The following is a 27,758-nucleotide window of genomic DNA, read 5'->3' as shown; positions in this document are numbered from 1 at the left end:
TGGGGGTTTAGTTTTTAGCATTTTAGCTTGGGTGGGGGGGGGTGTTAGGTTTTTTTTTTTTTTTGGGGGGGGGGGGGGGTTTAGGGTTTTTTTTTTTTTTTTTAGGGGGGGGTTATGTTTTTGGGGGTGGGGGGGATGGTTAGGTTTTTTTAGGTTTTTTAGGTATATTTTTAGAGTAACTTTGATAGTTATTAATAATTACAAAAATGCCACCTTGTCTTTTTGAGTTTTCATTCAATTTGTATGTTTAGTATGTTAAGATTATTTGTACAAGAACTTTACCCATATTATGATTTTATTTTATTTATAAACGAACTAACTGTATTCTTCTTCTTCAATACAAAACAAACTCGACAAACTGTTATTATGATTACCCAACAAATTCAGTTTATTTGGTTGATTGTTAACGGAAAAATAAGATTTTCAACGAAGGATTATGTCACGACCCCCGACCCCACCCTGGACGGAATCGGGCGCCGCGAGCAGCCAAGTGGTACCGGTCATTATTTTGAAAAATATTGCAGCGGAAATTTCATCAGGACCGTGAGTTAGGAAAAATATCAGAGTTTAGAAACACCGGATTATATTTATAAAATAGATGGGGTAAAACCCATGTTTTACAATGGTAGCTTTAATATAAATAAATTTGATTTTATAAAGAAAGATTTATTAGTTTGATAAAATAAGCCACTTCTTGAAGTCCTTCAGTGCCGGATCCAATTCTTACTCCAGTCTACTGTAATTACCTGAAACGCGTTAAAAAGGTTTTGTCAGCGGGAATACTGAGTGAGTTCATTCAGGTTTTATACAAAACAGATTTGTTATAATTTACAATATTAAGAGTTTTTACATATGTTTCTGATATCTACCAACTACCCACAGTATTTGTCACTCGACCGGATCTGTGACTGTGGTCATATCACCATTGGCTGCCCCAATGAATGACGTATATCACTAAATTTTAGGTTCGCCCACCTAAAGTGATAAAAACAGTAGTAATGTGCACAATACCCCACATACTGGCTGTAATTTGGTGATTACATAAACTTAATCACTGTAATTATAACTCTGAAAATAATTTGGAGTATTGTAAAACAATTGATAAAAAGAGAATGACTCACATTATAAGCAAGCAGTATTTGAATTAACAAGCTTCATGATTCAGATCTTTCTGAGAATTAGCATCTACTTTGATTGTAAGTGTATGGGGGTAAAGATTAGTCTACTGGTAAGACTAATACCTAATTTAAGAAATGATGCACACGAAACTAGGTAAATAACTAATACAGCATTTACGATAACTCACGAGATCAAATTCTCACAACGAACGACAAAGTGCGATACTTAAACATCCATCGATTTAACGACGAACGACAAAGCATAACCCTAATGTGGGCGGCACTTAAACATCCATTGGATATATTGATCGGTCGGAAAATGAATCGTAATAGCGATCGACTTAATACCCTGTTATCGCGGCAGAATTTCGAGATTATGTGGGTTTTTGTAGTATTTTGACGATATCTGGGTGTACGAATTGAATTTTACCGTCGAACCAACGCAGGAAATCAAGTGCCAAACTCCTCTATTTATACTGGAAAACGGCGCGCTCGCGTGTCACGAGAGGCTCTCGCGTGGCGCGAGAGGTCACTTTTAATATGGGGTAGCCACGCGTCTCAGTAGCTTGGGTGAGTCGACGGTTTGTTAAAATTCAATTTCTATCGAAAACAGTTTGGATAATACTAACTAGGAAATACCCCCCCCCCCCCATCCTGAGTTTTAGGGGCCCTGATCCTGATTCCGTTTGTTCTGAAAATTTTTGGGGTCATGCAGTATCACTTGGGGGTCTTAATTAGGGTTTCCTATTGGACAAAATATAATAAGAAATAATAGTTTTGGTGAGAGTTGTTACATCCTCCCCACCTTAATAAAAATCTCGTCCTCGAGATTTGGATTATGATATCTTCTTGGGGGTTATGTTACTTCTTTTAATATATCATGGTTTCTGGGATGGAATTAAAAGATTAATATCATAAGATAGTTGGAATTCAATGGTTTTAAAACTTTAGTTTCAGGAATTGATGTTTGACCGAAATAGGATAAAATAATAATATTACAAGTTTGACCAAGTCTCATGAATCAAAAAGATATTCGATAGGCATTAATTTTGAAATAAAATAACTTTTATAGAATTCAATGTTAGAAAAGAACTTACTTTGATCAATTGAGGGAGGTTCTGAATTAATAAATCTCTATTTGTGAATAGAAGTATGAAAAATGATTTGTCAATGATCAACCCGAAAATCAATATCGTCTACTTAAATGGTAAGGATACACTCGACAATACAATAGAATTTTAGTGTATCATGATCTGAGTACATAACTGTATCAGGACCATTAAAAGGATGAATCAAATGAATGAAGTATGAAGTATGAAGAGGGTTTATTATTAGTACGGCTACAAATTTATACAGACACTGCAAAGTGCTGTAAGAATTCAATAATTATGGTGACCGAACAAATTCACCGTTTTCGAATTTAACTGAGAGTTTCAAGGAAGCGAATCGGGATTTTTTTTCAAAAAGATGAGGTGTTCAAATGAACTGATATTGTTTCCAAGGTGATTAGGTTCAAACCAAAAGATACATGATCAATGAATGTTTACAAGTTTGTAAATGATTTTTAGAAACAATAGAATTTACTCTCAACAGAAAATTCACTTTGATTGTCAACTGATGAAGATTCAGAATCAACAAGTTTGAATAAAATAGAAGTACGAAAATGATTTGTTAATCATCAAATAGATGAGAAAATCAATGGGTTGAGATGAGTAAATTGCAAGGATACACCGAAATAGAACATAGTTAGTGTATCATTGTCTTAACACATAGTTGTATTAAAACTATTACCAAGGATGAGTTAAACGAAAGACATACGTGGTTTTGAATAATTCGTATGATAATGATTAGCGCAAGCTACAAATTTATACCGATACCGCAAGGTGTCGTAATGATTGAAATGATTCAATAATTGCGGTGACTGAACAATTTTCACCGTTTTTATAATCAACGGAAAACTTTTTGAAATAAAATTTTGGATATTCCTTTCGAATAAGATTTTCAATTGATGATGATAAGACCAAATGAATATCATAAAATTTTCGATCAATGATGAAAGAAACTTTAGAGGTACACAGGAATATGATACAATTTTGTGTACTTTTATCTTAACACATAATTGTATTAAGATTGTTTAAGATAATGAACCAACAGAAAATAAATAAATAAATTTGTATATCAGATGTTAAAAGGGAGATTAACTCAAGCTACAATTTATTGCGACGCCGCAAAGTGTCGTAATAATCGAAATAATAATAGCGGTGATCAGACGAGTTCACTGAGTTTGAAATGAAAGTTTAACGAAGTAAATCCGAATATTTCTAGTAGGATTTCCTGATTGAAAATGAAACAATTGAATAATGTTTTTCGATCAAAGATGATAAAGCAATAAAGATTACGAAACGCTCGATTGATGATGTAAGAATCATTAAGAGATACACTGAAATGTGACAAGAATTTGTGTATCATTATCTTAGCACACGATTTGTGTTAAGATTGTTTTTTTTTATAGGATGAACCCACAAAGCGGATTCAGTACAAATTAAATCCGTATATAATGTGTGCAAACGAAAAGTATAATTAGTTCCGCGTGAAACGACTGATAGTAAATTAGCACAATTTGCAAGTTTATACTAACACCACAAGGTGTTGTAGTAATTGAAAACAAGGCAATAATAGGAGTGATTGAACAAGTATCGCCGTGTTTTGAATTTAAGCGAAGGGTTCACAAAGTAAATCTGAATATTTGTTTCAAATATTTTTCATAGGATCTACAACTGAAAATGGAACGAATAAACAGTATTTTAAAGCGAAGAGAAAAAATAATGAATATCATGAAATGTTCGCTCGATGGTGACAGAATCGTTAAGAGGTACACCATAATATTTAACACGAATTGGGGTACCATTATCTTAACACACAATTGCATTAAGACTGATAATACATAATCGAACAAACGGATTTAATATCAATACACAATAATTAATTAAATAATTAAATCCGATCATGGTGCGAACAACGAGATTAGCGCAAGCTTCAAACTTGTGAGAACGTCACCACAAGGTGATCGTGATCAAAGAAATGATTTGATAAATTCGAAGACCAAACAAGCATGCTATGATTCAAAACAAGTGAAGTGCTTGTTGGTACTATTTTGAATATGATAGCTGCAATCCATCATATGGGACCTTTGAATTGAATACGTAATGCGAGCAAGTTCAAACAGTTAAAATTGGTGTAAACAAAACGAGTTCAAGAAAGTTCTGACATGGTTACAACAAAACCATGTATACCATTAAAAAGGAAATCGAGTTTTTCAAGAAATTTATCGATTAAATATCAAAGAGTAATCATTTTGCAAAACGCGGTTTACAATGCAAAGATCAAGTATAGCGAAATGATATTTGACTTTTGATAAAACAAGAAATTGGTATGAAGCCCTCCAGTGGTCTTCATAACTCAAATGAACCACATGCGCAACAAACAGTGCATGTGTAACGTGTGGATCTATCAAGAAATGAAATAGATCAATATTTGCTACTAAGAAAGAAATCTTCATGGTATGATGATCATTTTAGGGGAAGTGGAAATGCGAAAGTCAACTCATTATATGCAGAAGTCAGGATTTCAATGAAAGAAATATAAGAACTCTTCCTGGAATTCCGTGTGATAACCGTTTGTTAAATGACGTTATCATGGAGTGTCGAATATTGCATATTTTGTTGTCAATGTAATAGGGGAATTATACCAATATGTGACTTCTTTAGCAGTGCCAATAATTATGACTCTGATTAAACTATGCACCGATGGTTGTGAAGTCTTGTTCCAACGTACTTCAGCAAGCTTCATGTCGTTTGTAGGATCACATAGCCAAATGCTGCTTTTTGATTAGTAGTTCTTCTACTAACGGGATTCGCATTGGAGTCGTCCTACCCAATTATATTTTCCAAAGGTCTTGCCTTGAAAGTCGTGTGTGCTATACTTTGACATCTGTGATCGTTTAATTTAAGTTTCAGGTGTTTTCTTGTGCATCAGCACAACTTTACATGTTTCTTACTTGCGTTAATAGTTTATGGTAACGCATTTGGAAATTCTTATACTTTTGATGGTGTCTCAACTTAAAGGATTTTCAGTATTACTTTGTCGTACGAGTTACGAGGTAGATGGTCAAACGGAAGAATGTTTGACATCGAAATTATAGATATATGCAAGAGATTTCTGATAAAGAAATCTAGATTTATTATTGACACATATGCTTGTGCTTTATTCTTAATTGTCAATCGTTATGGCTTTTGGAATTTCTTATAGATATACATATCTATATAATCATATATTTCACATGCTGTAATATACATACCCTTTAATAGGTTAATGTATTTAACAGATTCTTATTTCCAAAAACAAGTCAGATATCAGTTCATGATATTATTTAGGGAAATCTTGTCACTGGTTTGACATATTCTTTACCCAGTCTTATCCGGTTCGCGCCGGAGAGGTAATCTTAGTATATCCGGGCAAGCTGGAGAGTCTGCTACTCTATACCCAGTTTTGCCGGAGAAAATTTTCTATTTCCCATAAATAGTATCTTTTCAAGATTTTTTTTTAAAAGTGTCTCTTTTATTAGGGCTTTTATCCAGAATTTTGTATTTTCATAACATATCTTTATTCTAGACCAAGTAATATCAATAAACAAGAATTAAGTGTTATTGCTTATTTATCATATCTTGGAATATTCTAATTACCATTCTTTTGGTGTACCAATATCCCTCACATTATATTTACATAAGTAATTTATTTTGAAGCTTATATTAAGGCAAAATTCTTAAGTTCAAGTCTAAATATCATCCGGAGTGCTATCAAATAATATTAAGTTCCTAACTCTCCGTTTAAACTTAGGTATTATTACAACACCTAATTGCTTAAACAAGTGGCTTAGCTTATACTAAGGCATCTTTTCTTATGTTCAAGTTTAAATGCTATCAGATGTGCTACCAGTTAATAGCAATCTCCTAACTCTTTTATTTAAGCTTAAGTATTATTATCACAACACTTATAGGCTTTAAAGTAGTGGCTCTGATACCACCTTCTGTCACGACCCCCGACCCCACCCTGGACGGAATCGGGCGCCGCGAGCAGCCAAGTGGTACCGGTGATTATTTTGAAAAATATTGCAGCGGAAATTTCATAAGGACCGTGAGTTAGGAAAAATATCAGAGTTTAGAAACACCGGATTTTATTTATAAATAGATGGGGTAAAACCCATGTTTTACAATGGTAGCTTTAATATAAATAAATTTGATTTTATAAAGCAAGATTTATTAGTTTGATAAAATAAGCCACTTCTTGAAGTCCTTCAGTGCCGGATCCAATTCTTACTCCAGTCTACTGTAATTACCTGAAACGCGTTTTAAAAACGTTTTGTCAGCCGGAATACTGAGTGAGTTCATTCAGGTTTTATACAAAACAGATTTGTTATAATTTACAGTATTAAGAGTTTTTACATATGTTTCTGATATCTACCAACTACCCACAGTATTTATCACTCGACCGGATCTGTGACTGTGGTCATATCACCATTGGCTGCCCCAATGAATGACGTATATCACTAAATTTTAGGTTCGCCCACCTAAAGTGATAAAAACAGTAGTAATGTGCACAATACCCCACATACTGGCTGTAATTTGGTGATTACATAAACTTAATCACTGTAATTATAACTCTGAAAATAATTTGGAGTATTGTAAAACAGTTGATTAAAAGAGAATGACTCACATTATACGCATGCAGTATTTGAATTAAAAAGCTTCATGATTCAGATCTTTCTGAGAATTAGCATCTACTTTGATTATAAGTGTATGGGGGTAAAGATTAGTCTACTGGTAAGACTAATACCTAATTTAAGAAATGATGCACACGAAACTAGGTAAATAACTAATAAAGCATTTACGATAACTCACGAGATCAAATTCTCACAACGAACGACAAAGTGCGATACTTAAACATCCATCGATTTAACGACGAACGACAAAGTATAACCCTAATGTGGGCGGCACTTAAACATCCATTGGATATATTGATCGGTCGGAAAATGAATCGTTATAGCGATCGAGTTAATACCCTGTTATCACGGCAGAATTTCGAGATTATGTGGGTTTTTGTAGTATTTCGACGATATCTGGGTGTACGAATTGAATTTTACCGTCGAACCAATGCAGGAAATCAAGTGCCAAACTCCTCTATTTATACTGGAAAAACGGCGGGCTCGCGTGTCACGAGAGGCTCTCGCGTGGCGCGAGAGGTCACTTTTAATATGGGGTAGCCACGCGTCTCAGTAGCTTGGGTGATTCGACGGTTTGTTAAAATTCAATTTCTATCGAAAACAGTTTGGATAATACTAACTAGGAAATACCCCCCTGAGTTTTAGGGGCCTTGATCCTGATTCCGTTTGTTCTGAAAATTTTTGGGGTCATGCAGTATCACTTGGGGGTCTTAATTAGGGTTTCCTATTGGACAAAATATAAAAAGAAATAATAGTTTTGGTGAGAGTTGTTACAGATTAATCGAGTAATCAAATGGGTAGAGAAAGGTATACCCAAACGAGATGAACCGAATCCCATTGTGATCTTCGTACGGCTCCAGTGACGTCTTCACGTTCCGGCTGGTTGTAGGTCCTACTCCGGGCAGTTTATTGTGTTAAAAATTAAGAGGGAGATAGAGAGAGATTGGAGTTGTGTGAGAGGTGAGGTATTTAGGATGGTGATCCATAATAAACAAAGATTTAAGTAACGGTTTTCTACAAATGGGTGGAGTATGGAGACAAGATTGAGGCTAGGTTCGTCATTGATATAAAAACAGAAACGCGGAACAAAGGAATCCAATCCCGATCAATATGGGAGGCTGCCATGTTGGTCATTCACAGTTCTGGCGGCAAAAGTTCAAGTTCAAACGCCTGGATGTTTCTGCTTAAATGCATTAGAAATTGGACATGTTAACCAAACAGCGTCTGTGGTACAGTGGTTTATACAATACATCGTTTCTGGTGAGACCCTGGTTTTGTTATTTGACTCTTTAGTATTAGCAAATAAACGTTTTAATCTCGGTATAATAGGGAAATACCATAATAATTTAGCCGAAGGCACGTTTTTCGTCATACCGTCATCTTAATCATTAGTTTCATTTTTACGTTTGTACCTCGATTCACCACATGTAACACACGTATGAGCTTTTTCGTATTGATTTCTATACAACATACAACTATTGGGACATGCATGTATTCTTTCTACCTCTAATTCTATTGGACACGTCCATTTTTTTAGCTTGGTACACAGATATGGGTAGCCCGTTGTCTGTGGATAGCATGTCATACAATAACTCCAACAGACGTGTAAAACTCTTATCGCTCCACCTGTAGTTTGTCTTTTAGTTAAAGAGTTTTAACACAACGCTAAGACTATGGGGTATGGGGCGTGGGTTGGGTACAAACGCCTACGTCACCACCCCGGGTGGGCTTGGGTTTCGGCGTGGCCCCTTGGGCGGGGGTTTCCGCCCGGGCGTTGGGCGGGGCTACCCACATGACATAGCGGAACCTCATTGGCCAAGAGCACTAGCCCTTTGAAATTGGCTTTTTTTCCACGCCACCCCAGCCACGCCCCTTTATACCCCTTTGAAATTGGCTTTTGGTCTTGGGCAGGGGCGGACCCAATGTGTAATGAGCCGTAGCACGGGCTACGGCTCAACTTTCTTGGCGAATTATAATTTTTCTTTTAATGTCCGTTTTATTTATCTAAGATATCCCTAACAAATGTTTGGATACCTATAAGTGTTTGTGAAAATAAAATGAAATGAAATTTGATATTTGATAGAAACAAAAATTTCTGGGAAGTAACTTGCAGGTGGCATACATTGTTAAAGAAGGAAGAAGATGAAGTTATATTTAAAGTTAATATGATAATATGGCATTTGGCGATACTATTATGCAAATGACAGAAATCAAATTTAATTAGTATCCTACCATTTTTTACCGGCAAATCAAGGGCGGATCTATGCCACTTTTGTAGGTCATTAGGAACCCATTCGGTTTGAAAAAATGAAAAAAAAATTTAGTGAGAACCTCGTATGGTTTAGAAAAAAGATAGTGAAAATTAATGAGAGTCTACCAAAACAAACCCACTAACAAAGTTTTTAGATCCGCCACTGCGGCTAATAGTGTTCTACTGGACAGTAAACATTACTTATTTGTGTTTTTTTTCTTCACTTTGTTTACTTACAGTTAAATGTCATTTTAGTCCTTGTGTCTTGAGTTATTTTGTCAGTTTAGTCCAAATGTTTCATTTTCGCATGTGGATCTAAAAAGGTTTCACCGTTGCCATTTTAGTTCACTGGGTTAACTTCATCCATTTTTTCTAGTAACGAGAAGAGAAATTTGGTCATTTTATATATAACACTGTTAACTAGAAGGCCAATTCGGCAATATAAAATGACCGAATTGCCCTTCTTGCTAACAGAAAAAATGAATGAAGTTAACAAAGTAGACTAAAATGGAAACGGTGAAACCTTTTTGGACCCCACAGGAGAAAAATGAAACATTTGTACTAAATTGACAAAATTGCCCAAACCACAGGGACTAAAATGGTATTTAACTCGTTTATTTATTATTTTACTTGTCCTTAAACATTACTAGCCGCATAAGGCCCCTAAGGGTTTTCAAATTCTCATAGATGACCCTAAATAAAGAAAATTTAAAGAGCTCATTTTTATTAGTTGCACAGGGCCCTTTGAGGGCCATCAAATTCTCAGCGACGGGTTTAGGTAAAAGTTTTTTTAGGATATCCCTGAGTTTTTTTCTAGTTCCGCCACTGGTCTTGGGTGCCCCATACTCCACGTATCGCACCATACCCCCAACCCATGCCCCACCATACCCCACAGTCTAAGCTTAGAAAATTTTGTACAACCATCATATAACAGTTTTTCTTCGTCGGCAAATAATTGTTATAGTTTTTCTAGATCACTGACATCATTAGCATTAGCTTGCATATTATTAAATTAAAAATTATATTAAGATGAAAGATTGCTTACTTATGCAAAGCATCATTGCATACGTTGTCTTTTAGTCTTCATCTTTTATTCGCTATGGTCGCCAACTTGAGTTTTAAAATATGCAAACAGGTCAAGGATTCTTAATCACTGGATCCAGGAATGGTGTGAACAAATGAGAACGTAGTAGCTTATATATAGACCCTTTTATCAAGTTGTGAAATGTGAATAACCTTCAAGTATATTTTTTTCCCACAAATTCAAAATAACTTGTTTCCCATATTTAAAATTAGCCAATGGAGATGGGTGGTTCATCGAATGCTCTTGATGTTTCTGCACCAACACATGAAATGAAATTTATGCAGGCATCAAATATCAACGTCTCCAACTTTGTTTCAGTGAAGCTTTCTGGGCACAGCAACTATAAGATCTGGAAGGCTCAGATAATTTGCCTCGTAGAGAGTCAGCAGTTACTTCACATCATTAGTGACGAACACCCTTTTCCGGTGGATAAGGGTGTCCACTTGATTTTCCTATATGATAGACTTGTCAAAGGTTGGATTTTTGGTTCTGTGAACCAAAAAGTGCTCGAGGATTTGGTAGACTCAGATACGGCACGGGAGGTCTGGGTGAAACTAGAATACCTCTTTAATTCACCAATAAGCGATGAAGAAGGTACGTACTTCATCAACTACCACACATTTGATTGAATGATTTTCGTACTAGAAAAGTAAGTTTTTTATTTGACACTTGAATTTATATTCTTTTAAGACTACCCGGTATGGGGGCCGGCCCTGGCCGGCGCCGCACCCCCACACCGTCCCCCTATGCCCCGTCCGTCTTCTCCGTCGCCCCAATGACGCCCAAGCCGGGCCAGCTTTCTCTCTCTCCCTTCTTTCTCTCTCCTCTCTCTCTCTCGTTAAAAAATCAAATCATTTATATTTTTTAATTGTTTTTATAAATAGTGTGGGCCTCGTCCTCCACCCCTTGGTCCATCCTCTTAGGCCATCCTCACACTCGATGACGTGGCAGGTGATGTGGCGGCCCATCTCCTTGGGGATGAGCCTCACCATACAGATTAGTCTAAGATATATTACAATGCAATGCAGGTGTTCCATCGAATGTACTTGATGTATCTACACGAACAGAAGAATTGAGATATATGCTGGCATCAACTGTAGACGTTTCCTACTTTGTTTCAATGAAGCTTTCATTCGATGATTATGATGATGAAAGCTATAATGTCTGGAAGAATGACATGCTTTGCCTGATAGAGAGTCACGATTTGCTTCACATCATTCATGAGAAAGCTCGTTTTCCATGGGATAGGGGTGACCCCATGACTCATACATATGACAAGCTTGTCAGAGGTTGGATTTTGAGTTCTCTAGACAATTCCGTGCTTGAAGTTTTCCAAGTCTACCGATCGGTACAATTGTTGTGGAGGAACCTAGATGTGAAACATGCTCGTCAAGGTACGTACTCCATTAACTAGAATTGAGGCCGATGTAACTCGACTTTTGGTATGGTCAAGTATTTTTCTTCAAGGGACCGTTTTTATCTGAATTTTGAATTTATATCCTTTCTGAAATATTTAAATGAATTGTCGTTGGTTTCATAGATAAAGCAGGAGATGACTTGATATATAGGCAGGCGTCCAATATTAACATCTCCGAGTTTGTATCAGTGTGGCTTAATAGCCGCAACTATCATACTTGGAAAGTTCAGATGCTTCGCCTCATAGAGAGTCAGGACTTGCTTCACGTCATTCAATCCGGTATTCTTCGTCCAACGTCTCAATGTGAAAAACTTGTCAAAGGTTGGATTTGCCGTGCTGCGAGTCGGATGAGGGACGAACTGCAAGAAGACTGCTCTTCGGCAAGAGAAATATGGGAAAATTTAGAAACCCGCTTTAGAGATGGTATGTACTCCGTTAACTACCATGCACGTATTTGATTTCCCACACTACTAGAAAAAAGATAATTTTTAACGCACTTTTCCGTCACAAATGCGTCACAAATTGACATTTGCTACGGATTTGCAACAAAACCTTGATGTTGGAAAAAGCCCCGTCGGAAAATATTTACTACGCAAATTTTAACGTATTTCCTACAGAAATATGGTGTTAGAAATTTGTGACGCATTTACTACGCATTTCCTATGTTGTATATCAAAAAATTGCAACCAATTTGTGACGGAATATCAAAAAATTGCCAACGCATTTGTGACGGAATATCAACAAATTGCAACGCATTCGTGACGGAATATTTAAAAAAACAAAAAAAAACTGGAAAATTCCATTTTTTTTTGCTAAAATTTGCAGGAAAATCAGCAAAAAAAAAAAAAAAATACTGATAAGCAAATGATACATCGGCCTTTGGTTTGACCCGTTATCTAACGCGTCCTAGAAGACAACTGTAATTTGAGGAGAATGTACATCAGTTTGTTCACAGTAACCCGAAATCCTTGCAAATCTATCTTGAACTTTTGGATACCCCCCAATCCTAATCTCTCCTTCAACAACGCCACTTGTTTTCCTTCCAGCAAGAACATCAAGAAGTGTTGTTTTTCCAGCACCACTTACACCCATTAATGCTGTAAGAACACCGGGTCTAAAAGACCCAGTAACATCACAAAGTAACTGAAGTCTTTTCCCAGTGAAGCCATGCTCTCTCATTTCCTAACACAACAATCACCTATAGCATAATCTGAACGAAAGATAACATTTAAGATCTAAATGAGATAACTTTGACCATTTACCAGTGTGGGTTCAACATAGTATTGTAGATCTTGAAAGGTAATTGTTAGTGGTTCAAAAGGTAACACCATTTTTCCTGTAAGATAAGTGCACAGATAAAAACTGAACTTGAAACCAATTCGGATAAGTTTAGAATATGACCTTGTTCCATCTGGGAGAAAGAAATTCATTCACAGCAAAGCTTATTTCACCATATGACAGGGACAAAACCAAAATCCCCATTTTATCCAAGCTGGCATTGAAGCTGTAACCAATTCACATCCTTAGTTAAATCTGTAAACATTTATAGGGCTAGATATATAAAAATAAATTCAGGGAACCTACGGTGTGGTGAAGCCACCAAACGTCATCAGAAATTAAAAAAAAACAAACTTTAATGAAATCTAAGGTTTAAAAAAGCGAGAAAAAACCGCCTCACGCGGCCCGGGTTTTCGGAGCTGCATTCGTGTCCGTACGAGCACGATCAGAACTCATTTTTTGCACACCCCCCCCCCCTTGCGTGCGGGTAGGACTTGTGGTAAAACATGTCATAAAGCTACAATGGAGTAGTAAAGGCTTTACCTTATAAACAACCACTCACTTTGTTCCCACACCAATGTGGGGACAAAGTATTTACCACCTTTTGAGACTTTCATTCACACACCCAAAACTTCCAACAAGTAGAATAGGTCATATTGATGTGTATAATATTTTATTTTTATTTTGAGCGCTTCGAATACGTGAAGCTCTCGTTTCGCGCTTGAAGCTTCGCTTAAAGCTTTTGGAACCAAAACGCTTCGGAGTGCCTCGCGCTATTTTAAACCAAGGTTTAGGGGTAAATTTCGACCATCTGACCCGCTTCCTTTCTAGCTAACTTTTTATTTTAACCATTTGACCCGTATAAAACAAAAAAAAGGACCATCAACAAGTTTTTTTATGTAGATGGGTTGAAACTCGAAAACCTATCACCTAAGATCTTATGAAGAACTTGAAAAGGCTCTCAACTAGTTTAGAAACACAACAAGATCCTACAAAATGTAAGCTTCGATATATGTTTGGCTACATCAAACAAAATACAGGAGCAGCCTATATCATATGTATATGTGAACAAACCTAACAACCCATAACATGTTCCAAACTATATACCTTCATCACAACAGTTGTTGAAAGATATGCTAAAAAGTTAAAAACATGAACATCTTCAACAGAGTAGAGAGACAATCAAACAAACAAAAAGTCAAACCGGTTTCGCGACTTATGTATTGCAAACTAAAGGAGCGTAAAAAATGTTAGCTTCCATATATGTTAAGCACCTATGATATTATTTTATAATAAAAAAGATACTAAAGACCAGGTAACCAATTTCTATTGTTTGATTAGAAACTTATGACAGGCTCTCGGGCAATAAGTGTGTACAACCAGAACACTTGTTTAGTTCAAAATTCTCGATCAAAACTAATAATACTCTAAAATTGAATAACAACCAGAACAGAAACGATGATAATTTCTTACATCTTGAACTTTCTCAGCCTCTGCATCTACTGCTCCACAGGGAGATGTAGAGACAATTTTGATCTTCAAGTTTATCCGCACTATAATCAGCAAAATGAGGCCATTTAATTAATTCACACATAAATATATACGACTGCAAATGCGAATAAGCAACAGACGATTTCAAGTTTTCAACACAAACATCACATAGAGTTAACACTTCATACCAAAATCAATAAAATAAAGACTTCAAACAGATTAATACACTCCAATTAGTATGCTCTGAAATAGAATATGAGCATCAAACAATTTATTACCAATTTACAGATCAATTCAATTCTTCAACGAAGCATGAACATATCATCAAACTACAACAACTTCACAAGCTGGATCAAATCAATAGAAGCAGAACTTTAAAAGTAGAACGCTTACAAACACCGAGAAAAAGCAACACAGGGTTAATAAGTGAGAGATGAGTTAATGATACCTAGGGTTTCATAACTTTCGTGTCTAGATCCTAAACACACTAACAGGTACAAATTACCAAATAATACATACATACATCATTTCAACATTAATCTACAAAATTCCAACAACACACATCAAAAATTTACAATCAATCATAACAAAAATCACAAAAAAAAACTAATTCAACAATCAAATTCACAAACAAAAATACCTAATTAAACAATTCAACAATCAAATTCACAGAAAAAAATAATCAATAACGAACCTGAAACCCTAGGTTTCGAAAAAATCATTTTTGCGGAGCAACAACAACAAGAGTACTGAGCCTCACAGTACATCTCAATGATGAACGCAACCACGAGAATCAAAAGCGTCATTCCGGCGATCAATGCGGCCTTGCCGGTGCTCTTGAGGAGCTTTTTCGCCACAAAACAGGTGTCGGATGTGACTCTTTTGCCTCTGTAAACAATTGTTGTTTCAGATATCGAAGATGAAACCCTAGCAAGCACTCCGTCTCAACATTATCCCCTCGCCTCCATGATCGATCGCAAGAGTTGAGAGATATTTTGATTTGGTTTGTATTCGGTTTTTAGGGTTCTAAAGATTACGTGTCGAAGGTTCTAAGGATTTAGATTACGTATAATTATCTAGAGTCCTTAGAATATTGTTTAAGTGTCGATTGTTTCCCTCGTGTTTAAGAAGTTACACGTTTAGTCCTTGGTCATTAAAGCAAAAAATTGTTCGTCACAAATGCGTCACAAGTTGCTACGCATTTCCTACGGAACACTTGATAGTTTCAAAAATTAATCTTGTAATAGGCTTTCGTTAACAGAGTAGTAAGTATGTATTTGATTGAAAAATTGATCAAGTCAATAATTTTCAAAATACTTCCGACACGTTTGTGAGAAATTGTGACAAAGTTATGATGTATTTTGCTTTTGTCACTATTGTGTAGCAAATTCGTTCTAAACATTAGACTTTTTTGTTGTCGTCGGAAATGCGTAGCAATTTTGTCAAAATTTGCTACGCATATTTTTCCGTAGGAAAACTCCGTAGCAAAACGACCACTTTTCTAGTAGTGCAATGGTAGAAAGAAACAAACATGGGTGAGGGTAAATAATAATTCCACTAATGGCAGGGTCGACTAATAGCTTCAGTGGACCTGTTTTTTGTCTTTAAAAACTTATATTTTTTCTGAATTATTTAAATGAAATGCAGATGATTCACCGAATCCGTATGATGTTTCTGTACCGGAACAAGACTTGAAGTATATTGAGGCATCAAAGGTTAACGTCTCCAATTTTGTTTCAGTGAAGCTTTCCGGCTGCAACAACTATAAGATCTGGAAGGTTCGGATGCTTGGCCTCATAGAGAGTCAGGGGTTGTTTCGGATCACTAAGAACGGTAACAGAATCACTAAAAAGTATGACAGTCTTGTCAAAAGCTGGATTTTCAGTGCTATGAACGAACAAGTGCTCCAAGATTTCTATGACCTACCTAATGTACCAGATATATGGAGTAAACTAGAATCAACCTTTGGAAAACCACCTTTAAGAAGCATAAGATATGGAGGAGGTATGTACTTGATTAGCTACCACGTATTTGATTTCCCATGCTAATTCCGTTTTTAGAAATACTGAAATGGAATGCTTCAACAGGTTTTCTAGATTTTAGATTCATGAAAGATTCCGATGGAGACATTCCAGAAATAGATAACACAGTTATCATTAGACGTCAGAGATTGTATGAAGCTGCTGTTGATGGGTGTTGGTGGAAAGCAAAATCCATACTAAAAATCCATAGAAACGCCGCCACAGAGGCAATCATTCCAAATGGCAACACGATCCTTCACGTAGCGGTTGAATTGGGCCACAACTATTTAGCAGAGAAACTGTTGGAATTTTTAAAAGACGGAGAAGTTATCGAAAAGGAAAATCTAAAAGGTTTGACAGCATTACACGTTGCTGCACGGGTTGGTAACACAGATGCAGTGCAACTCTTAGTTCAGAAGAGGAAAGAACTGTTGGAAATTCAACACAGTGACGAAGAAAGGGAACTATTAAGGATTGCGTTTAAGTATGGGAAGCCCAGTACATGTGCATATCTGTTGAGATGCGCACCACCTTCTGACACAAGTACTTTTACAGATTTGCATCAGCAATATGCTCTCCGTACTGCTATTATCACAAAACAATATGGTGAGTATTTATACTGTTTGTGGCAAATGTGTTGGGTTGACATGTAATTTCGAGTTGACTTGTTGAATTGATGAACTTGCATATACATTAAAACATATAGCCCAATTAATTATGTATATGAGTCAACAGCTTGAGGGGTTGTAAACAGGTTGTTAACAAGTTAAACGGATATATATAAATGGGTTAAACGGGTCGAAAATGGGATGTGTACATATACATACATATAATTTATTAAATGTAACTACAAAAGGGTTGATGGATCAACGTGTTTTTATTAAAAGCGTTAAATATGTCTTTCCGAACGTGTTTGTTTATTAAATAGATTAAACATGATAACCCAAAACATAACTTTATTATTTTAAAGTTGATATTTGAGTCATATGAAGAATCATCACTTATTCCTATTAATATCATGCAGATTTAGCAGAGACATTGCTCAACAAATTTCCAGATTGTGCTCTGGATGATGAGAACGTATTGATGGCATTAACTATAACCTTCCCAACTGATCTTAGCTTTATGGAATCCTTTATCTATCCATGTATTTCTCTAATTCATAATATATCTAAAAACCTTGTAAATACATCAATTTTTTCCACTGATACTACTATGTCCTCTTGCAGCATTCCAGAATGTCTGGCACTCAACAGTCATGGAAATTTCATTGTTATTTCACTCTAATTTTTTGGATAGATGTGTAGATTCAACTGAAATCTTTAATAACATGTGCTGCAACTGTTTGGGGAAGAATTCTATGATATTACTTGGTGAGCGATTCAAATATATATGTGTGTGTACATTCTTGACGTTGTTTGATTTATCTAATAATTTTTTGATATTTTTTGTGCAGTCCCAATAGTCACACTTTATCCGATATATAAGTTGATTTGCCTCTTCATTCTAATGCTACATTTAACCTTCTCTATGTTATACTTCCTTGTTTGGAAGTTCCTAGCAGTTACTGGTACACGATTACACATTAATCTTCTCATTACCATAATATCTAAAGATGGAATCTTGATATAACTTCCTCTAAATGTTTTAAACTTTAGTGCGTCCAATCAAGAACATTGAGAAAAAGAAAAATGAGTACAAAGAAGCAAAGAAGATTTTGAGCTTGATATGTGATCAGATGGGCAGTATACATGATGGTTACCGTTCTTCACTTATTGAAGCTGTACTCCAAGGTACTTATGAAGTTGTTGATGAGATTCTTTTTAAATCACCACATACAATCAACTGTGAGAATGATGAAGGGTACAACATTGTTCAGTTAGCTATAATAAACCGTTCAGAAAAAGTGTACAACCTTATCTATCACATAATTGAGCACACAGACTCTTATAAAGAAAAAAAGGATTCTTTTGATAATACTCTTGTACACTTGGCTGGAAAATTGGCACCTTCATTTGTACTTGAACGTACTACCGGTGCAGCACTACAACTACAACGAGAGCTTTTATGGTTTGAGGTATGTGGCAAAAAATATGTCATCCATCATATGGTTCACTTTGTTCTCTAGTTGCATAAAAATGATGTGGTTGAATTCTATAGGAAGTGAAGAAGCTTTTCTTACCTTTTGAACTTCGGAATCTGAATAAGTACAATGAGACACCAACAATGGTGTTCACAAAGGAACACTTGGATTTGATGAAACAAGGAGAAACTTGGATGAAGACGACTGCAGAATCATGTAGCATCACTACGGCATTAATTGTCACAGTCGTATTTGCAGCAGCAATCACTGTACCTGGTGGAAGTAATCAAGAATCTGGTATCCCCTTGTTCAAAGAAAGAACTGCCTTCACTATCTTTGCTGTATCCAATGCATTTTCACTGTTTACATCTGCTACCGCGCTACTACTGTTCCTATCAATCCTCACTGCACGTTTTTCTGAAAAAGATTTTCTGGTTAGTTTACCAAGAAGGTTAATTTTCGGTCTGTTGATGTTATTCATCTCTACAACAGCCATGATGGTAGCCTTTGGTGCGATCTTGGTCCTTGTCTTTTGTGATCAAAGACCATGGATGCTAGCACCAATATGTGCATTTGCTTGCTTGCCGATTTCAGTTATTGTTACTATAAAACTCCCTCTGTTAGTAGACGTGATCCGATCAACATATTCCCCCATCTTTGGTAAGCAAAGTTACCTTGAGTCTTGTAAAACTAATCGGAAAAACACAATATTTATGGCTTATGAGGATTTTGCATTGGAATGAGTTGTTATGTAGCAGTTCAGAATTTAGTAGTGGTGAATAAATTGCTTGGGATTTAAGAATCTAACTTGTTTTGATTGTTAATTGAATTTGCTCAAGGTCCTTGACAATGTCATCATATTTGTTATTGTATTTTTTTTTTTTTGAAAGGAAAACTTCATTAAAACCGACCAACCCGGAAAAAAGAACGGGCGGCCAAAACTACACAACCAATTACAAAAATTTATACCAATCTACCCATGAAACGTCTATACATTTAGCTCTATTCTTAAACCAAAGGTACCCTAGAGATTTGATCGAACAAAAAACCTCCTCCGGCTTCGGATTTTAGCCCCAAAAATCAAATCGTTCCTAGCTTTCCAAATCAACCAACACGCGATGATCACAATGCCTTGATAAGCCAACTGCCACTTCCCTTTCAGACCGCAAAATTGGTGAGCGGATAACACGTCTTTAAACGAAAACGCCACAAGATACGGAACTTTGCACCACGCACTAATCTTAACCCAAACAGAAGTGGCGAAAATACATGCAGTGAACAGATGGACAGCCGTCTCATCCCCAGAGCCGCACAACGGACACGCAACATCGGCAACCTGAATATTCCTTTTAACCAGTTCCACTCTTGTTGGCAATCTTTCCAAGGCCGCCCTCCACGCAAACACATTGCATTTAATTGGAGTCCATCTACACCATTCCCAAACGAAGCTGCTGTTGACGACTTCCTTAAAGCTCAACAGATTAAAGGCAGAGCTCACCGAGAACTCACCCGAATCACCTGCTAACCACCGCCACTGATCACATCTATCGGAGAGAACGACGTCCCGGAGAAGGCCGCCAAGAGCCGCCCACTCGGCCAGTTCGACGTTCTCATCGGGGGCTCTTTTCCACCGCCAAGAAGCCGAGGGATTAGAGAAGGGACTAACAATCCGATCGCGAACACAACACCTCTTATCTATCTCCAGGCCGAAAAGGTTCGGGAAACAATATCTTAACGGATCCTTACACAACCACGGATCTAACCAAAACGCGACCATACGACCATCTCCCACCTCCCCTTTGAAGAAGTGCCGAAAACGGTCAGACCCCAGAATAGGCCTTCCACCGTTTTAACAATGCTGCCCCAAATCCCGCCAAGAGAAAAGCTAGATGGAAGAAAATCCCAAGATCTACAGTGCATATGGATGGCTGATATGACTTTAGCCCATAGAGAATTTCTGTCCGTTTTGAACCTCCAAGCCCACTTGAAAAGAAGGGCTTTGTTGACTTGACCAAGCTTCCGAATGCCAAGACCTCCCTTGCTGATAGGGGTTGTCACACAATCCCAAGACACCCAGCTCATCTTCCTACCCTGACCTGCACCGCCCCACAAAAACTTCCTCATAATAGCTTCAAGTTGACCAATAACCCCGGCAGGCACCTTAAACAGAGAGAAAAATGTTTAAGTAAATTTAAGTATTTTTTTATTTCACTAGTATGTGACGAAGTGACGATTTTTTTTACAATTATCTAGGTGGGTTTGAAAATGGAAAGTTATAAGAAAATGTAATTAACAACGATTACATTTTCGGGAATCACGAAAAGTTAAGTTAGTGTGAATACAATGAATAAAAGAAGCTTAAATTAAAAATATATTACACGTTTTTTGTTTTTTATCCACGACTTCAATTTTTGTTCTGTTAAACCTAATAACTTGACTAATTATGTAGATATCGCATATAACATGTTTTAGTTGGGTAATATTGTAGAAAACCTGCGTGATGTGACGATGAGGCTAATTTAAACCGTGATTCTCACTTTGAGAGTGTTTTAGTCTTTTTTTTTTTTTTTTATAAACTTGTTCCATAAGACCGTGTAGTCATAAAGCCCCTTAGAGAGCGTTATGCAACAAGTGGCGACATGCGTAAGAGGGGTGCTTTATGGGGCTTTATATCACAAGAGTGTGTAGTCATAAATCCCCATACCCATCATTACTTAATTATTAATTTTCTATATTTTTTTCATAAAGTTATTTAACAAGTAGCAACTATCTCGATGTAAATTCATAACACGACTCTAATTCATATTACTTAAAGTAAGGTATAATTATTTTTAAAGTTATAAATAAGAGAAAAAAAAAAGTTTTAAAAACCAGTTTTAAACATTTGAGAAACTGCAGGGACCAAATGTGTATAAACCAAAAACTTTCAAAAACCAATACTGCCTCCTCTGTCTTCTTCTCGATTTTCCGACCGACTTTCCGGCTGACATCCAGCTACCAAAAAACCAACCAATACCGCCCCCTCTGTCTTCTTCTCCGATTTGTAGGGACCAAATGTGTATAATCCAAAAACTTTCAACAACCTTCATCTCGTTATGCTCTTCGCGAGGAACCAGATTGACCAGCCACAGCGCCGGCCGTAGTGGTGTGCGGCAGCGCTATGGGTGTTTTTCCAGGGGTGGCCTAAGAAGATTGATGCCTCATTAGTTGATTACATGAATCACCTATTTGATTTTTATGAATTATGGATATGTCATATGTGTTTTATAATGTTGGAACGCTCTCTTTATATGTCTTATATTTTGTATTACTAATTTTTATATTATTTTTTATATGTCTTGTATTTTGAATAACTAATTTTTATAATTTTTTGTTTGTTTCAACACCTAATGGTTTTTCTGATATGTGCCTTAAGGTCATATCTTAAGAAGCAATTGATGATCATTAATTATCTTGCATTTTAACACCGCTGGTGTATGTTCTTGCAACTACTGTTTTATATGTAGTATGTTACTGTAACATTATGACCAGTTTTGAAAATACCCGTTTTAGGCTTCGAGCATAGTGATTCAAAAAGTGGTTTGACATATGATTTTATAGGCTTGCAACCGAACCGATATCAAATTTGGTTTGGTCTGTGCTAATTTGATTTGGCAATAGAGATTGCACGTCTCCATTTAGCTAAAAACAAGTAAAATCCCCGGCGCTTCGGGCGGGGAATTATGTCGGTATTAATCTGTTTCATAACGGTATTGCTACGACATCGACACTTTGTAAAACAACCAAATGAGAAAATCCATAAAGAAAATACCATTATATACATGAAAGGAAAGGATGTTTACATGTGTTTTATATCGATCCAAAACTACAAAAATGAATATTTGATGAAACACAGGTTAACACTGAGGTTAATCCGTTGGATTGTCTCTTCTGTGGTTTCAATCTCCTTCTCTGCTCGTGAAATAACTAAGATCCTGCAAAACAGCAACACCGTTACTCTCTTTAAGAGGGGAATATGGGGGTTTCCCTCTTAACCAGGCTCCAGCGTGAGAATAAGTACTGTTCCGAGGGGAATAAACCGTGTGTGTATGATGTGAGAGTATAGAGAGCAAGATGATTCAACATGAATGATGAAGGGTCCTATTTATAGCCGGGTGGTGGAAGAGGGAGGAGCAGCGTTACCAGCTGTTACAGGACGCCAGCTGTTACAGGACGCCAGCTGTCCGACCAAGGGGAATATCCTCTTGGTCTCCTCTGCTGTGGTCAGGGTAGTGGTACACGTGGCGCGCCTGTATTTGCTCATGCTGGGAACGTCGTACTGCTGATGTTAGTCCTACTCCATGATTTGTTACAGGCCTATATGGCGTTTGATGAATGGTGGCACGTTTGTCCTTTTTGTTGGAGGGAGCATCTTTGGTGCCACGTTGTGATATTCCAGAAGCTTCTAGAAGCATCTAGATTCCCTTGCTGATGTGTGCGCCTTGTAAAAAAAAGTGGTGTGGTCCTTGCCATGTAGGCAAGGATTTGGGACCATACCTCTTCAAGTCCCCCCAGTCCAGTGTGGCTTCTAGTTGAGTTGATCGTCTAGGAGGGATTCTGGACTTTTAAGTAAGTGGTTTTCATTTGATGTTTGTTGCTTACCTTGCGCGGTAATGGTATCAATGCGCGTGGCGTGTTGGTAACTTTGCAAAGTTGAGCCAATTGGACGCATGGCGCATGGTTTGTTGATAACTTTGCAAAGTTGAGCCAATTGGGTGCATGGCGCATGGTTTATCGATAACTTTGCAAAGTTGAGCCAATTGGACGCATGGCGCATGGTTTGTTGATAACTTTGCGAAATTGAGCCAATTGGACGCAAGGTGCATGGCGTGCTGGAAACCTTTGCAAGGTTGAGCCAACTGGACGCACGACGCATGGCGTGCTGGCAACCTTTGCAAGGTTGAGCCAACTGGACGCACGGCGCACGCCGTGCTGGTTTCCTTCTGAAAGAAGTTTCCTGGCTTGGGATAAAGACAACTGATGTGACTGTCTGATGTCCCTGTCTTATCGGAGGTGAACAGTCGCCTTTTCAGTGGTGTCAGTTACTTTTTTGCTCGTTGTCAGGTGTGTGCCGCCCACGCTCCCAAAAAAAGAGGTGACGGTTTCTCTCTCTACTGACGTGTCTCTTCCTTATTAGATGACCTGCAAACTTTCTGACGGCCCACTACCCTCGCATTAAATGCGATGGGTATAAATATGAGGTGGTTTCCTTGACTTCCTTCACTTTTCAAAATTTGAACTCTCGTTTTCTCTCTTGATCCTTTATCTTGCTTCTTCCTTTTCTTAAGTATACTCATACTATCTTTCTGATTTTCTTTCAACATGTCTGGAGCGAATCCTTCGTTGAAGAAGAAAAGGAACAAAGGCAAGAACTCTCCAGGTCTTGATCAAGCCACGATAGGGTGGAAAGAAGAAGAGTTTCATAACTTGGTTAGGGATATGGGTTTTCTTCCAGATTGGGGTGCCCAGTTTCCAACTCCTGGTTTTACCGCCATGGACACACCTCCTGGTTATATCACATTGTATGCCGCTTTTTTCCGGGAGGGTAACTTCAGACTCCCGATGACCAAGTTTACCGCTGAGGTGTTGAGGAATTATGGGTTTCATATCTCCCAAATCAACGCTATTGGGCTTCCCCGTGTTACCCATTTTGAGTTTGTTTGTAGAGCTAACTGTGTTGAGCCAAGTTTTGAAATGTTTAACGTTTTCTACACTGTGACTTACACTAGTGGTTTCTATTCTTTTAATTCCCGGACGGGTGGTGTTATCCCCTGTTGTTCCACTCCTCTGAAAAGCTTGCATGACTGGAAGCAAAAGTTTTTCTACATTCGTCGTGGTGTTATCCCCGTGGATATGCACTATCGGTCAGTGAGTGAAGGGATCCCAAAGATAGACGTCTTGGTGGATTTTGCGAAGCAGGAGTGGTATAAGAAGGTGACGCACAAAGTCACTGTTATTTCTTAGGTGGAGGAAATGGCTTTGGTTGGCGCGGGTATGAGTTTACTGTGGTTCCCGAAGAACCCTCTGGGCGTTCCCGTTTATGGTTACCAAGGCAAACGTACGTAATGTGTTATATATATGTTTCTTGTGTGTGTGTCTTTCCTCATCTCTTTGTTTTTCGCAGTTGGGTACAACTTGTTGAATGTTTTAGACCCGAAGGCCGTGGGTGCCATGGTTGAGGAGATTCAGGAGGATGGGAAGCCAACGTGGTTGGATCAGATTCGCAACCGTTTTTTGCATCATACGAACGAGAGTCTTGCTGCTTATGCCAACGTTATTTTAGGTGAAGATGATGAAGATGACGCTAGTGATCCCACCCGAGAGGAAGTTATTGTTCTCTCGGGTGGAAGTTCTGACTGATCTTTTGAAGGTCTAACTTCTCGTTACACGCGTGCAGGTCCTGCGCGAGGGGTTGTTAATGAGCCCGTTAATGAACCCGTTGATGATGATGTCGAAGTTCCAGTTGAGACTACTTGTCAGTTGGAAACGAGGAAAAAGACAAAGGCTGGCAAACCAGAGGGGAAGGGGAAGGGGGCTGAGGGAAAAGCCACTGAGATTCCTCGTAAGCGACCCTCTACTCTTCCTGTCTTAGATTACATTGTCGTTTCTGATACATTGTCTGGTTTAGGGGTTGGAGAGAAACATCATGGGTCTGATCCTGATGACCGCGCTACTTTGACGGAGATGATGAGGAAGAAGGCTCTTGAAGAGAAGAAAAGGAAACTTAACGAGCAAGCTGCTGCTATGCTTGCGTCAAAAAAGGCCAGGCTACAGAAGGAAACTCCTCCGGCCCCTTTTGAGTCTTAGATCGATCTTGGGGTTTTTACTGCGACTCATGAGAACTTATTGGAGAAAATTTTTGAGGCTTCTGGTTCTGGAGGTACAAAATTTTACCTTTGTTTGCTTGGGTTATCCTTTCTTTGCCTTCTTTCTCAGTATTTCGTCTGTATTGCAGCAGGTGTGAAGCCGGTGAAGGCTGCTCGTAAGTTTGATATTTCTCAGATTACTCCTCCTGCTTCTCCACTTTCGAGGACTTTTGGTTTGTCCACTCCTCCTGTAGTTCTGGTTGAGAAAGAGAAACAGGTTCCTGTGGAAGTGGAGCAGGTAGGGGAGGGTGGTGGTGATGCTGGTGGTGCCGGTTACGATGCTGGTGATGCCCGAGGTAAAGGTGTTGAAATAGAGACAGAATCTAGTGAGGCTACACATCGTCAGACTATTTATACCCGACGTCATCCGGCTCCCGGTGGTGGTGGCACTTCTGGGAATCCTCATGGTCAGGAATTTGAACACGTTCGAGCTGGGTCTTGGGATACCCATAACCCTGCGTGTGACAATTTGCCGCATGCTCCTCGCTGGAAACTGACCCAAGGTTTTCGAATGAATGATCTTGACAACTGTCACGACTTCTTCTCTTTGTCTCCCCCACCTGCTGAGAGGCTATTTCAGAAAAAATGCCCCCGATTTGACCTGCTAGATGATCATGTTCGTGTTGGGGTTAATTATTTTGCCACATCCCAAGAGATTGTTCGTGAGTGGAGACTGGTGGGGGAGGAGACACTGGAGTTTGGAAATGAGAAGAGGGCGTTTGTTGAGGAGAGGGAAAAGTTTAACGCTGAGAAAAAAGGTTTATTATGGAGGGTTGCGGATGCTGAGCAGAAACTTGCATAGGAAAAACAGGTTAATCTCCAAAAGCAAAAAGATTGGGAGAGTGCTTGCGAGCGTACTAATGCGGAAATGCAGTCTCAGCGCGATGCTATTGTTAGGCTATCTGGGGAAAAGAAGAAGATTAGCGAGGAAGCTGAACAAGCGCACGTTGCATCTGAGAAGAGGGAAGAAGAGTATGTTCAACGTATCGCTAGGTTGGAGGAATTTGGTGAAAAGAAGGTTGTGGAGTGTAAAGCTGCTGAGCTCCTTAGTGAGGAAATTTCTGCTGACTGTAAATGGTTATTGTCGCGCGCGGTGCCCTTGGTAACTTCCTTTTTATATTTGCTTCTGGTGTGTGTTAATTACTTTTCTCATTTGGTTGTGTGTCTCTCACAGATTGCTGATCGTATAGTGAACTCTCCTAAGCTTGCCAACTATATGTTTGAGTTGGGTCAAGCGGGATACAATAGCGGTCGGAAGGATGGTTATAGTGAGGGTAGGGTTGCAGTTGTTAACAATGAGAAAGACTATCATTTCGAGTTCTACAAAGAGGATTGTGGTGCAAAGTATGCCGCGAAACGGCAGGAGTTTGCGTCTTTGGAGTTTGCTGTTGTTAAGGCTGCCCAGAAGTTGTCTCGGAAACATGATGGTGTTGCCCTATTGAAGAAGGCTCTTGGGGATGAAGGTCGCGCGACTGGAGTTGCTGGAACTAGTCATCCAGAATGAAGAATTCCGGCCTGCGTGCCATGTATGGCCTTGGATGGCCTTGTAACCGACTGACAATCTTATGAACAATTTCAGCTTAACTTTTTTGTGTACAAATTACTTGTGTTTGCCTGTGAACATTTAGCTATGCATGACATCTTTTATGTTAATATTCACCCTTGGTATTTTGCATGTGAATTTTGTTATCGTCATAATATGTGCATGTGTAATTACTTTGGTTAGGTATCACGAATGAATGACGGCGCTGACAAGTTGTGTGGTGTTAGTTACAACGTTTATTCTGTCGTTTGTGTGCGCAGGTTGGGTTGTGAATTACGAAGTGATCGAGTTACAGGTTATTGTGTGGACCCCGCTGTGTTCAGCTTTGGGGGTCTTACAATGTTTATCTACCATGTTATCGATGTGTTCGTGTTTATGTGGGCACGAAGTTTTTGTTTGGCGTTTTCTAGGCTTTGGTTGTGTTTTTGACCCGGCTGTGCACTTGGTTGTTGTTTTGGTCAAAAAATACCTAAGTAATTAAGTGATCAAATTAGTTTAGTGAGGTAGTGTGCTGAAAAGTGTGTTGAAAATATGCTAGTTAGGTTGTTTGGAGAAACAGTGTTCAGGATACGGCTCAGGATATCGAGCTGTATCTATGATCAAACAATGAGCAATAAGTAAAGGGGTGACACGAGATGTACGAGGAAAGCCCTTGATCAATCTAGATCTCCGGCATAAAACCTCGGGGGCTGACAATCGCAGCTGCCTTGTTCTTCTTATTACTTCAAACTTCAGGATACAGTGCAGGATGTGGTGCGGATCGACTAAGTGTTACAATATGATTTGGA

At 38.2% G+C, this 27,758-nt stretch overlaps 2 protein-coding genes across 3 annotated transcripts; one reads left to right on the top strand and one right to left on the bottom strand.

Moving 5' to 3' along the window:
- The first annotated feature begins 10,369 nt into the window (after positions 1-10,369).
- LOC110928765 lies at positions 10,370-19,346 on the top strand. The gene is made up of 10 exons (XM_022171796.2): positions 10,370-10,826; positions 11,261-11,626; positions 11,773-12,072; positions 16,066-16,422; positions 16,506-17,045; positions 17,464-17,586; positions 17,669-17,812; positions 17,896-18,009; positions 18,098-18,516; positions 18,600-19,346. The coding sequence occupies exons 1-10, from the start codon at positions 10,448-10,450 to the stop codon at positions 19,263-19,265; spliced, it is 3,408 nt and encodes a 1,135-aa protein (XP_022027488.1). The 5' UTR covers positions 10,370-10,447; the 3' UTR covers positions 19,266-19,346.
- Positions 12,340-15,594, bottom strand: LOC110928766 (pleiotropic drug resistance protein 3-like). 2 transcript variants are annotated; one of them, XM_022171797.2, is made up of 5 exons: positions 15,113-15,587; positions 14,401-14,480; positions 13,051-13,153; positions 12,912-12,985; positions 12,340-12,831 (listed from the first exon to the last, which is right to left on the bottom strand). In XM_022171797.2, the coding sequence occupies exons 3-5, from the start codon at positions 13,058-13,060 to the stop codon at positions 12,556-12,558; spliced, it is 360 nt and encodes a 119-aa protein (XP_022027489.1). In that variant the 5' UTR covers positions 13,061-13,153; positions 14,401-14,480; positions 15,113-15,587; the 3' UTR covers positions 12,340-12,555. The 2 variants fall into 2 exon arrangements, 1 of the variants encoding a protein (XP_022027489.1); XR_004888401.1 differs by lacking the exon at positions 12,912-12,985 and having other exon boundaries at positions 12,340-12,859; positions 15,113-15,594.
- Positions 19,347-27,758: the final 8,412 nt, after the last annotated feature.

Source organism: Helianthus annuus, chromosome 3 (assembly GCF_002127325.2).
Source record: "Helianthus annuus cultivar XRQ/B chromosome 3, HanXRQr2.0-SUNRISE, whole genome shotgun sequence".
Taxonomy (NCBI): Eukaryota; Viridiplantae; Streptophyta; class Magnoliopsida; order Asterales; family Asteraceae; genus Helianthus; species Helianthus annuus.
This window is presented reverse-complemented; position numbering and strand designations above follow the sequence as displayed.